At 35.6% G+C, this 12761-nt stretch overlaps 1 protein-coding gene across 1 annotated transcript in view; it reads right to left on the bottom strand.

Moving 5' to 3' along the window:
• Window positions 1–4913: 4913 nt before the first annotated feature.
• Window positions 4914–12761, bottom strand: part of Brr2 (U5 small nuclear ribonucleoprotein l(3)72Ab) — a 45791-nt gene continuing 37943 nt past the window's right edge. The window contains exons 30-37 of the mRNA XM_071592857.1: window positions 11545–11695; window positions 9535–9759; window positions 8274–8361; window positions 7897–8186; window positions 7152–7328; window positions 6723–6965; window positions 6158–6281; window positions 4914–5280 (exon numbers count right to left, since the gene is read on the bottom strand). Coding sequence (XP_071448958.1) covers window positions 5150–5280; window positions 6158–6281; window positions 6723–6965; window positions 7152–7328; window positions 7897–8186; window positions 8274–8361; window positions 9535–9759; window positions 11545–11695 — 1429 coding nt within the window. The 3' untranslated portion in view covers window positions 4914–5149. The remainder of the gene's footprint in view (window positions 5281–6157; window positions 6282–6722; window positions 6966–7151; window positions 7329–7896; window positions 8187–8273; window positions 8362–9534; window positions 9760–11544; window positions 11696–12761) is intronic.

Here is a 12761-nt window from a genome sequence, read left to right on the forward strand (position 1 = left end):
ATGCGATTTTCCAGTGAAACGTTTAAATAGGAGGGCAAACATCACAGAAGTCAGGAAAGATGGATGCAGAGCATTCTGATTTGCAATGGGACATTGAAGGCGGAGAATATAGGGGAGAATTTTAGGCGAACGAGGAGAGAGCAGGAGTCCGATAGACGTTGGAAGGAATGAGGGAGGAAGGAAGTATGCGGAATTGAAGAGGGGCTTTAGGGGTGCTGGAGTTCAGGTTGTGTTTTGTGGAAGAGGCAAGGGAATTATCCTTGTACCGTAGAGTAACCAGTGCCCTTCCAAAACCTACATAACTGTCTGATTATCAACAATAATAAGTAATATGGAAAAGAACGACCCGGTACGTAAATGCTAGAAGCCGATTACATGATTCTCATTTTTCCATCACAAGCGATATCCGTTTGTCCCAAGCTATTGGATTAGTTTAAAGAAGAATATATTCTGAAATAATTGTTTATACCATCAGGACCGTTCATTTGATTAGAAATAGGAAAATGCCACTGAATGTCATTATTATGTTAACGTACCGGGTAAGGTAGGGTTGGTTGGAAACAACCGCCAAATATCGTATTTCTCTTGTGTATTTTAAAAAAACACAGCCAGAAATCCTACTCTACAACGAATTCCCTCTTTATCTCCGAATTCTTCTTTCCTCCCTTTATTCCTTCCCACATATCTATCCTAATTCTACCCCTTCCTGGTTTTCCTTACATTCTCCCCACTATCACAGTCTTCAACATCCCATTCTTCTGTCTCCTTATGGCTTCTCACATTAATCCCCTCTCCTCCTCCACCATATCTAGCACTTTCTCATTTGTTTTCCTTTCTGTCCACTTCACCTTCTTCATCCTCCTCCACATCCACATTTCAAAATTCACCAATCCATGCCTATCATCCTGCTTAAATGACCATGCTTTCACGCTGAATATAACTATTCTCCATGTCAAAATTTTAACGAGCCTTTTCTTAACATCCTTACCCAAAGTCCCTGTCATAATTTCCCTCCTTCTTGTGAATGCTTCTTTACCTAACGCAACTTTTCTACTTACGTCCCTACTACTTTGGCCATTTTGGTCCTAAACACTTCCAAGATACGTAAACTGTTCCATCTACTGTAGTTTTGGTCCTCCTATTTTAGCGTTCAACTTAGCTTTTCCCAGTGTATATTTTTTTCAATTTTTCATAATTTAAACAATTTTCTAAGGAAGGGAGCAATTTCTTTTGGGTGAAATCCTCTCGAGTCTTCCAGTTTGTCTACATAGCTACCAGAGTTCCGATGACTGACTTGGTCATCGTCCTCAGGGTTTCTGAAGACGATGACCGAGTCGGTGATCGAAATGTCGGCAGCTATGGAGACTAACCTGGAGGAAGGCCTGAGAGGTATTCGAGTCGTCGAAGAAACGTTCGTCGTAGGTGTTTGGGGCATGTATAATTCATTATTTTTAATATGATAAATTGGGTGATAAAAATATTTGGGAGAAGTAAACAAAATTCGCGCCGTAGTGAAAATTCTATCTTGGATTGAAGTGAATGCAGTGCAACACAATCCAAACAATATTGTTCTGAATGGACTGTGATTGTGTTTACTTTAAATAATGCATGTTTATGAACAGTTATGCTCTAAAAAGAACGCAAAGAATAAATATGGGACCCGCTATTAAAATTACTACACATATGCGACATAAATCTTGCCACAATCATAAAAAAATCATTAAATATTATGAAGAAAAACAACTTGCCTGACAATTGTAGTCAGCTTAAACTGAAGTACCGGTGACACTTTCAGAAGTCCTGTAGAGATTTCAGTCTTCCACAAACTTCATTTTTAAAACAACATCTTTAATCAATTTACACGAAGAAAAAAGTCAAATATTTCCCTTCAACACCGCTCACTTTTGCCGGGCACCCGTCTATCACTTATCCAAGTAGACCCGCCATTATGTGCGCATTACTTTTACTTCTTTGTTTACATATGGTAAATCAGCGCTCGTCCGAAATTATCTTTATGTAGTTAAGTAATTATAATAATAACCCCTAAAATTTGCCATATTCAAATCAATGTTTGGACTATTACTTACTGATCTGTTCGCTGAGAAATGAAAAATGTAAGTCCGCTTGATGCCAAAGTTATAACCATTGTCAATGTGAAGATTGTTACATTAGATTTATGTGAAAACTTTGGAGAAAGAGATTTTCCCTTGACACTAGGTTTAATTTTCAGCCTAAATCTGAGAGATACATCACCAATTAAGGTTGTCGTTGATTTGGTCACAGCAAAAGATGCTGGCACTTGGAAACACCATTTAACTGAAAACCTATTTGCCATGAGTTGTACAAAAATGACCCAACACTTAAAGAGAAATGGTTCCAGGGAGAGATGCTCTCACAGGATGTCTCACATAGTAAGGAAAATCAATAGCTGCATTCAAATTTTACTTCATACCGAGCTGAATTCAAATACATGTTCACGAACAAATATTTTTCATGCTATACTTCTTGGAATGATTAATAGGATTGGCCACTGTGGTCAAGGCTCCCATGTTGGCCTGATTCTCTAGAAGTCACAGTTCCAAATTCTGCTTTAAATATTATTTTCAATGGGGTTGGTTAGCTTGGGTGGTGTAAAATAAACTTTCCAAATCCATCATCTAAAACCTATGTCTACTTATGCTTTGTTTCTCACCATTATATATTTTCTAAAATTATGTAGATTAATTTCCTCATACATTTTAACCCACATTTTCTCCAATAGGACACGATTGACATGAGGAGGGGATCGGGATGATGTGGTGGCCAACGCACAGGCTTCCCACCAAGAGGGCTTGGGTTCAAAACCTGGAGACAACAAATATTTTTCAGTGGTATCCTGATCCCTACTTGAGGTGCTTTGTGGAAGCAATTTGAGTTAGTACAACGTCCGTCGGGTGGGACGTTAAGCTGCGGACCCCTTGGTGGCTTTTGTTAAGAGTAGGCAAATGCCAAAACTGGGTTTCTCTCCACCCTTCCTTTCCCATCCATCCCTAATGGCACAAATGACCTTATCTGTCGGTCCTCTCCCATAAAAATTAACTAACTTGATATGAGGAAAATAAATAGTAAATATTTTAATTTTAACTATCAAATTCATGGACTGAAGAGAAAGATATATGAAATACAACAGCAAAAGAAAATGAATCCCCTTTGTGTATCATGGTACCTTGCTCATCACTCCATGCATATCAATAAAAAACAATACTTACCTTGAATTACTCATTATGAATATTGCTTGGCATGATGTCAAGACTGCATTTCTCATGCTCTGTGGAAAAGTGAGCAATTAACTTGAGATAGTGCATTGTTTAACAGGAATAACTCTGGAGTAGCAGGAATTTGATGTAGAATCTCAGTGCCTTTTATTTAATTGATAAAATATGGTCATTTCTAAGCACAGCCAAAAATTCACCTAATCCTGACAAATTTGTGAGGAGATGGGGTTTGTTGCACCTACTGTACCCAAATACAATTTTCCACAACTGGCTAAAATCAGAAAATTTTGACAACTTATAACTTGCTGAATGATCTCCCTAAGTTGGTATAATGAGAATTTGTTAAATGGTCATAAAAAGAACACATTGTAATACATTGATACAAATCTGGGAGAATAGGTAAACTTTTAAGCATTTTTTAGGTCTGATTTGATATAGATTACCACTCCTATAATATATAAATATTCTAATTACCAAAACAACTACAGTAATCAACTGGAAGGATGGTTTGATATTTGAGGGTATAGAGGTCACCTAAAAATAAGCTCAATAATATATTAAAGTGAAATATCCATGGTAGAGAGGCCAGTTCCTTTCCTCGTCATTCCTCAGGAAGATCAGACTGAAAATTCATGGTTTTGGTGAAGCTGTGGGTGACCAGAGGGATCACCTGGAATGTAACCCAGACCCTTGGGTAATCTCATCATTCTACCCTCTAGATTACCATGCTCCAACCTTTCCCGCTCCCCCCTCTTAATCTTAAAAGACTCCAATATCCTTCCGCACCGACCCCACCCCCATCAAGGTAGTGAGAATCATCGACCGTCCCTTAATAAAGGTCAAACCATTGTAGACAAACACCCCCCCAAATTAAATGTAGAACATAATGTTTTTTTTCCGCTGCTATTTCTAAGAATGGTGGAGTGTTACATTAAGGTCTTCATTTAATGATAATTAACATAAACTTCGGCAAATTTGAGCCAGAAGCCTTCGAATATATAGCCTTCCCCTCCCCTAGACCACTAATAGGCTGCTTTCCTCAACTCAACTTATCCCCTCTCCTTTATTTCCCCTACCTTACCCCTCTCCTCTCCCTTACTCCCCTCTTCGAGCCAGACTATATAAATTGAAAATATTTTATGTATGTTACCTGATGATGAGCGCCAAAACAAAGGTCATGAAATATTAAATATTTATTGTGGTAGTGTAGTTTCTTATTCACCCTCATCATGAAGGAATTCCACAAAGTTAAACCGGAAACTGTTATGCAATTAATATTGTTGTATGGCTGAACAGTGAATAATTTTGTTTATATACTTGCATTAGATTATTTACCCTCCAACAATGCAAAATTTTACATTGCATTTAATTTTAAATAAAAGTTTGAATAGGACCATTTAATAACATTGATTTATTTTATTTTTCCAGAAAAACTTCTAATTACCCTAATTTCTTAAAACGAACAGGTATTTCTGCATGAAATAATACAGGGTATGAATAGGCGCCCTGAAATTTCATTGTTACAAAGATATTAAATATCTCAACGTACTATGTGCATGCAATACAAATTGGTGATAAGAAAAGTTTTCTCAAAACATTTTTCTCCCACCTCAGGTGATGAAATTCCATGGAAATGTAGTTAATTCAACACTAGAGGGATGTCAAATATAAATTTTATTTCAGTAAGTGAACATCAGTGACAATATTTACACAAAAATAGTAAAACAGGCTTATAAAACAACACTGAAGAGACAACTTAAGGAATGAAATAGTTTATGATAGTGATTGCTATGAATACATTATTATTGTACTATAAAACACAAACTGATCACAATTTTGGTCACTCCAGTGTATGTCCTTTAAGAAATGCCTGGAAATGACTCTTTTCTTTGAGATTAGTCTGATTCACTGCCACTTTCATCACTGTCGCCAGATTCAAAGTCACCAACATCAATTGTAAATTTGTATTCTTGATCACAGCCAAGGTAAGCATCACTCATGAAGTACAGAGTGTAAGTATGTGGTCCTGGAAAATTTAAAGAATTATAAGTTCAAAAATCACTTAAAAGTTAAATATGCTGAAAAATTAATACTTGATTCATTCAAAAGTGTTTAAGGATGGAAAAATTAACTCTCGGGGGAGTGATCTTTATCTTTGCATAGTGAAATTAAAGATCAAATTTTCAAACTTTCAGGATTAATACAAAATTGCCTATTAACTATTGATATAATAGGAATTAAAATGCATATGTACAACAGCCCATCTGGTAAAAAACAGCTCAAAACAAGTTTCACACTTGTTTCAGACAACCACTACAAGATAATGGTTTTAATTTACCACCATGCATAGCTTTATAATTATGTAAACTAAAACCAGTCTTTTTCATTAATTTATTAAAGAGGCTGTTTCACACTTAAATCCCAGTTCTCCGAAACATTCTCTTTATGTACTTCAGGAAAAAATCCATTGAACTGAGCATAATGACAAAACTGTCCATTATGCCCACCAGTCATTAAAAAACTGCCCACCAGCCATTAAAGAAAATTAAATAATTGAAAATTCAATGTGATAGGAACGTTACTTTCTCCTCAACATTTCTATATTTATTAACAATAATAAGCAGAGTAATTATTAACTGACAGTAACATATTCCATTGTTCAAGTCTATTAAATTTTCTTGGTGCTCTGAAGGGTGAAATGAAGGAATACTATTGAAATAATCTCTTATTAGTTTAATCAAATGGGATTGAATTTGGTATTTGCCCTATTAGAAAAAGTGAGCCTCGGGCAAAAATGGAATTCCCAATGGTTACCACATTTAAAAATCCCAAAAAAACACTATATATGAATATGAACAGTTATTCATTCATATTTATTACGCACAACCTAGGGTAATACATACCTGGCCCAGGAGCGACAAAGTCTAGCTTAACCTTGGCCTTCTGCTGAAGGGTCAACCTCTTGATAGATAGGAGTGAGTTGGTCTTTGGATCACCGATGACAACCCACCAACCTTCCTCACGTTTCTATAAACAGAAAATAATATTAGCATCATTTCAGCATCCTCGAAAAGTCAATTATGGGAATATTCTTATCACTAAGATTTACAACCGAAGATCTTTGAATTGGATATTAAAATTTGAACAGCAATCCCATTATAATCAATTATTAATACAAAACTGATGTCACCTATCTAAGTCTGAGATGTCATAATGCATAATAATATTAATGATTTTAGAGAAAACAACAAAATTATGGGCTCTCATTCACCTGAGCATACACTTAATGCAAGGGAAGTTTGAAAGGTGCCACTCCACAAGTGAAAGTACTTTTGATTTTTAATGGAAAACATGATATTTTCAGATAACAATGAAGCTGCACATTTATTGAATCACACTCAGACTTTTTTTTACAATTTAAACTGGCTCATTTCTTAATTTTTACCAAATGCAATACTCAAATCATACCTGTGGGAAAAAGGGAGCAACAACTGGACCAGTAATCTCATCTTCACGCTCTAACTGTACAGCCACATTGACTGTAGACCCAGTGTGAATACGGTCTTTCTCTTGAACTTCATAGCTGAGTTCAATATTTGGGTAGCGATTACAAAATCTGGCAACATCTCCAGTTTGTGCCTCCGTTAACTGAAGCAGTTTGGTCCTGTCTTCATCTTCAAGTTCCATTATATCAAAAACAGTCTCTACACCCTGGATTAAAAAATTAATCATGGAGAATGTTATTTCAAAAAAAGATAACCTACTTTAAATAATAGACCACTGATTAAAAATAAGACAATATAAACATTTGAAGAGCTGTAAGCTCTTTCAATAAGGAATCAATGTAGCCAATCTACATATGGAACACTTAAAAGCATGATATTTTTCTTAGATTACCTTCTCAGTACACCTCTTGATAACTTCTGGTGTGAAGTGAGGTAACTGCTTCAAATATGAATCCTTTGACCACATAGCCTGAGTAACCATCTGTGCAAGTTCCATAGCAGCTACTGCTGGAGATAGCCAACCATTTGAACTTAGAACATCCACACACGCCTGGATCAAACGAATTGCCTGCAAATACAATACAATATAAGAGGCATACATGAAAATACAAACAGAATAAGATAATGATGCTTTAAAAATGTATTAAGTTATGAGGAAGGCAATGAGAAGTCACTACACATGTAAGTATCCCAAAAAGTAGAAGCTAATAAAATCCTTCCCACGTAATGTTTATTCAGATAAACACACAGCTTAGATAAGCATCTGCCCTAAAAGTTCAAATTTCATTATGAACCTTCCAGTTTATAATTGAAAGCTGAGAAGCTTGATTGCCTCCCAAGTACGAAAGATTGGGGAACAAGAGAGAAAGAGAAGAAGTGCTAATGGAATCTTGCATATTAGCTCATTTATCAATGATAAACAATGCCTGAAATCCCCTATAAAGATGTAGAGGGTACAAATATTTGATTTGAATTATGAATTCATGGATTCAATAGCATTTGACCAAAACCCCAAATATTCACCCCAACCTCACTATTTTCAAAAGATAAAATTTTTCGAATCTCAAACATGTATTTCCATCACAGTAGCATCCCTGAAAAGCATACATATCAATTGGACAATTTATGAGCATTACCTTTCCCAAGATAGTTTCTGTGTCCTGCTGGAGCTCTGCCCCAAGCTGCAAACGAGACAAATGTGCTTGTAGAAGTAGGTTTGTTTTAATATGAGGGTCATTATAGCGGACAGCGGCTGCACCCCCTGGACCACTAGAGGTAGGTTTGTTAGGCAGGCGTGATGCCAAGCTTCTAAGAATTGCATCCTCTCCATGTCGCACAGGTACATCTTCATACTCGGCTGCTGATGATATTATTTCCAGTAACCCTCGGATTTTAGTTTTGTTGTTCAAGGATAAGCTGAATAACTCTGGAAAAATTCATAAAGAGCAAGGTTTAACTTTCATATCATCTTATTCTATTAAAATTTCAAGTAATATGACTAGTTTAAACCTACCAATGGTTGTATAATTTATGTAATAGTATGCAGCAATCATGCCCAAGTTTAGTGGCAAGCAATCCATATCGTCCTCGATGCTTATACACTGAAATTAAAGGAAACATTTGAGTAAAAGTATCATTCATAGCCTTTTGAAACATTGAAATAAGGTCATATCATCTTGATTAAAGAAATATGATCCAATTATTGCTGATAAATTATCGACATTCAATTTACACATCTTATTATTACATATTACTGTTCAGAACACAATGGAAATCCAGAAGCCATCTCAAAGGTATACTAGATGGGTGTCTTTATATGTAATAAAAACCAAAAACACAGTTATCAATCTGAAGGTCCATTTGGTAGGAGATGGTAGTCCATCCAGTAATAAGCCCTATACAGCATGTGAAATTTACACATCAGGGTAAGGGGACCAGTTCCTTTCCCTGTGCTGGTAATGGTTTTCCAGGAAGATCTGCACACGATAAATCACATAGCTTGGGTTGAGCTGCAGGTACCCAGAGAGGCTTGCCCGGGAATCGAACCTGGGCACTCCAGGCAGTAGTCCAACACTCTACCCTTGGGACTACCACGACCCACTTTTGTAATAAAGATACCCCAATTTTAAACCAAATTGGAATGGTTTTCCCATTGCTAAAATGCTTTATTTCAATTAGTCATTGTGATTTATAGAAAGTTTGCAGATTGAATATGTCAAAACTTTAAGTGAACTGAATTATGATATTTTCTCTGTGAAAACATTGCTAACACCACACTAAATTGCAGATGAATGGTTATTTGATACATTTTTTCAAAATGTTTACGCTCTAATACCCTTTTTGTTTCAATTATTGATTATAAAAACCCAAATTTGAGTACATCAAAAATAAAATTTTGAGAACTATCTTCTAACCAATTTTCATTAGAATTTAAGACTACATGAGAGAATACAATTCCAAAATTCCAAACATATGTTCCCCACACACTTATGATTGATATAAAATGCAAAATTAATTTAAATAATGCTTACAGGAGCAACTGAATTCCACTTAAGGAGTTCATAAATTCATGTTTTTTACCAAAGCAAGAAGAAATACCTTAGGAACAACCTTCTCCAATGACATTTTCATAACCATAAGTAAATTCTATTAGCTTTTCATTAATGTACATTACTTTCATGGAATTAAAACCCCTCTTTCATTTAACTATAGAGCTTGATACATGGGTTCTTAATTCACATTAAAAGAGAAACTGATGAGTAATGTTATTTCACCTTTGACTGTTCCAAGTCATGTAGCGTGTTCTCCACAAGCTCTGACAAGTGGTCAGAGAGATGCCGATGTGTTACACCTTGTAAATTGTAATAGTTTGGATTCTGAGTAAGGCGGCGATATAGGAAGGTCCATGTAAGGTAGTCCACTGCATCTTGCTTATTTTCAATTGTCTTGGTTACAATTTCTGCATTAAAGTGATCATGAAGACGATGATCAAGGTGACTCTGAAAATAATGATTTAGATAAGAAATAATGAATGAAGCTTAATAAAAAATGAACAAAAGGCTACATATTAACAAAAGACAAGTTCAAAGCTGCCATTTACAAGAAACAATTTACAAAACATTTTTGCCATTTTCATTGGTCATTGAAAACCAGTTTAAGATATTATTTCAAGTCAAGCAAAAGACAAAATAGAAACTCTAAATCTATGTTGTTCACTGGCTCAAATGAGGTTAACTGCAATGCGGTGTGTGGATTAAACAAGCAGAAAATTCACGAGTGAATCAAAGAACTGTCATGAAAACAAAAATTCATCTTTCATTTTTGCAAAGCAACTGTTTGAACTTAATTATCAGAGTGAATTTGTCCATGAAAGACGAGATCAAAATTTGATATCTTAGAACAGTTTGAGATTATTCAATGTGTTAAATCCCATAATTCTTAAGTGCTCAATGTTGCCCATGTATGTATCACCTTACCCCCCTTCTCCCAATTTTTAACCTCTCAATACCTAGGCAAAAAATTCGACACCTTCCTTCCTTCCCACCTCTCTCTCCTTTCCCAACCAAATTAACACTGTTCCTCCAACCAGCAATATGCCCTGCATCCTACATTGAACCAAGCACAACCCAGTGCCCACCAGCTCTCCCTGCCCATTCCATTTTACCAAACTCCCCCTTGCAGTTTCCCACCCTTTCCCTACCACCTCCGCTAACTCACCACTATTTAAACTCGGGCAAAATATAACATCACACTGCAATGAAGCCCAGATTGTGTGGAATTAAGAATAATATGGAGTGGAATATCAAAGTGATTTTCTTTTATGTGATCAAGAAGCAGTTCTCTAAAGTTACATTGGAAACAATACTGTACGCCTGAAAGTTACTTCAAAATAAACACTTATTTAGCCTTAGAAAGATATTAATTCACAGCAAATTAAATTTTAAAACTAAAATTAAACCCTGCAAAACTCTCATTCATAGGCCAAAGAGTTCATGCATGGAAACAAAAACAACCTGAATAATCAAGCCAAATTTGGTAGACATAATAGTAATAATGATATATTCCAAAGAAACTGCGGGAGATGCCGCAACAGTAACCTTTAACGAAGTCATCCACTAATGTGCATTTCAATGCAACAATTTCAGCGTGTAAAAATCATTCGCCTTGTCGAGTGCTTTAGCTGGCTAAAGCACTCGACGGGATATTGAGGGATCTGGGTTCGAATCCCAGTCAAGGCAAATGATTTTAACACTCTGAAATTGTTGCATTGAAATAATAATGATACATTTTATATGTCAAGCGAACAAGTTGTTACAACTGTTACACTTGATATAAGACACTTCAGGGGAAATTAACAAAATACATACATGGATACAAGACACATACAAGGCATTATCAAGAAATTCAGCAATTGAAAAAAACATTTTTAATTTTAAGAGCCTAAGTAGATTGACTTTAAATGCAGCCATACTTTTTTAGGCCTTAATCTCAGCTGGGAGTTCATTATAAAGTTGAAGAGCAATAAAATTTGGGCCAGCACCTGCATTATAACTAAGTTCTAAGGCATGTAAAAATTTACACATCAGGGTAAATAGGCCAGTTCCTTCTTCTATGCTATTAACGGTTTCCCATTGGAAGATTAGGTACCCAAAATAAGCACACAGGTTGCACAAGGCCGGAGGTTTCAAGAGGTATCACCTGGGCTTGAATCCAGGACAATTAGAGGAAAACTTCTAAACAGGCAGTCAGGTATACACAGAAAGCTGATTTATTTCTTTACATACCTCCACTGGAAGAGATTCATTGAGAAACTTCTTGAAGAAATCCTTTTTGGACGTTTGACACATGAGCACACATTTAGCATCATCATCTTCCAATGGTCGATTTGCTCTGCCTACCATCTGCAGTACATCAGTGATTGGGTAGTCTTCATAACTAAAGAAAAGAAAGAAAGAATTATAATTAAGGTAGCAATAATTACTGGATTCTTTAGATTATAGTGTCCTGAAATTTAAACCATTATTTAAATGGATAAAAATTACAATTGTTAATCTAAAAGGTCTTCATATGTGTTCCTATATACCCTGAGTTAGAGGTTGGCAATAAATCACATCACACAAGAGAGGATTTATGTACCATCCAAAGTGACAACAAGGGGTAAGAAAGATTAAAATGCACAATGGGAAATCAGGAGCATTTTAAGGGCATGAGATTAATGACATGCCACCTGAAAATTACTATATTTAAATTGTGTTTTTCAAGGTCTTTAACTTGAAAATTATCTCCTTTATAGGGCACTGAAAATTACCTCGCCCCTGAATAGAACACTTTTTTTCATTACATCCACATTTACCATTAATTTTTGCAAACCAGAATTCTTAAGTTTCATTATTTTAATAGGCAGGTAAAACATTGCATTTTTGGTACGAGGTGTGTTCAAAAAGTAAGGTGACTTTTCAAATTTCGTGGGCAACCTACATTCAATTATTTTGTGTTGTTGTGTTGGCACACATGTCCCAAACATTTTATTACAGTTTCAACAATGTTGCATATTTAGTTTGTTATTGGCAGATACAAATGTTATACATGTTTTGGTGTGCTCAGCAATTTTCTGCTTATAAAAGAAATGGATCAAAGAATTTGCATAAAATATGGTGTAAAAAATGGAAGTAAGTGCACCAAAACACTTGGAATGTTGACATTGGCATACAGTGAGTCTGTTCAGAGTAAAAAAAAAGTTTAAGAGTGGTACAAGCTCTTCTAGGATGGCAGAGAAGATGCCAATGACGAACCTTTCTCTTGACACCCCAGCAGGTCAACAACAGATGAAAACGTTGAAGCAGAGAAGAACATTGTTTTGAAAAATCATCAAATCACTATTATAGAAGTTGCTGAGGATGTTGGCATATCGGATGGCTTGGGCCATGCAATTTTTTTTTATATTTTGGGCATGAGACGTGTTTCAGCAAAGTTAATTCAGAAACTGCTTAATTTTGACCAA

The sequence above is a fragment of the Hetaerina americana genome, unplaced genomic scaffold, assembly GCF_022747635.1.
Source record: "Hetaerina americana unplaced genomic scaffold, ioHetAmer1.1.p SCAF_5, whole genome shotgun sequence".
NCBI classification, from domain to species: domain Eukaryota; kingdom Metazoa; phylum Arthropoda; class Insecta; order Odonata; family Calopterygidae; genus Hetaerina; species Hetaerina americana.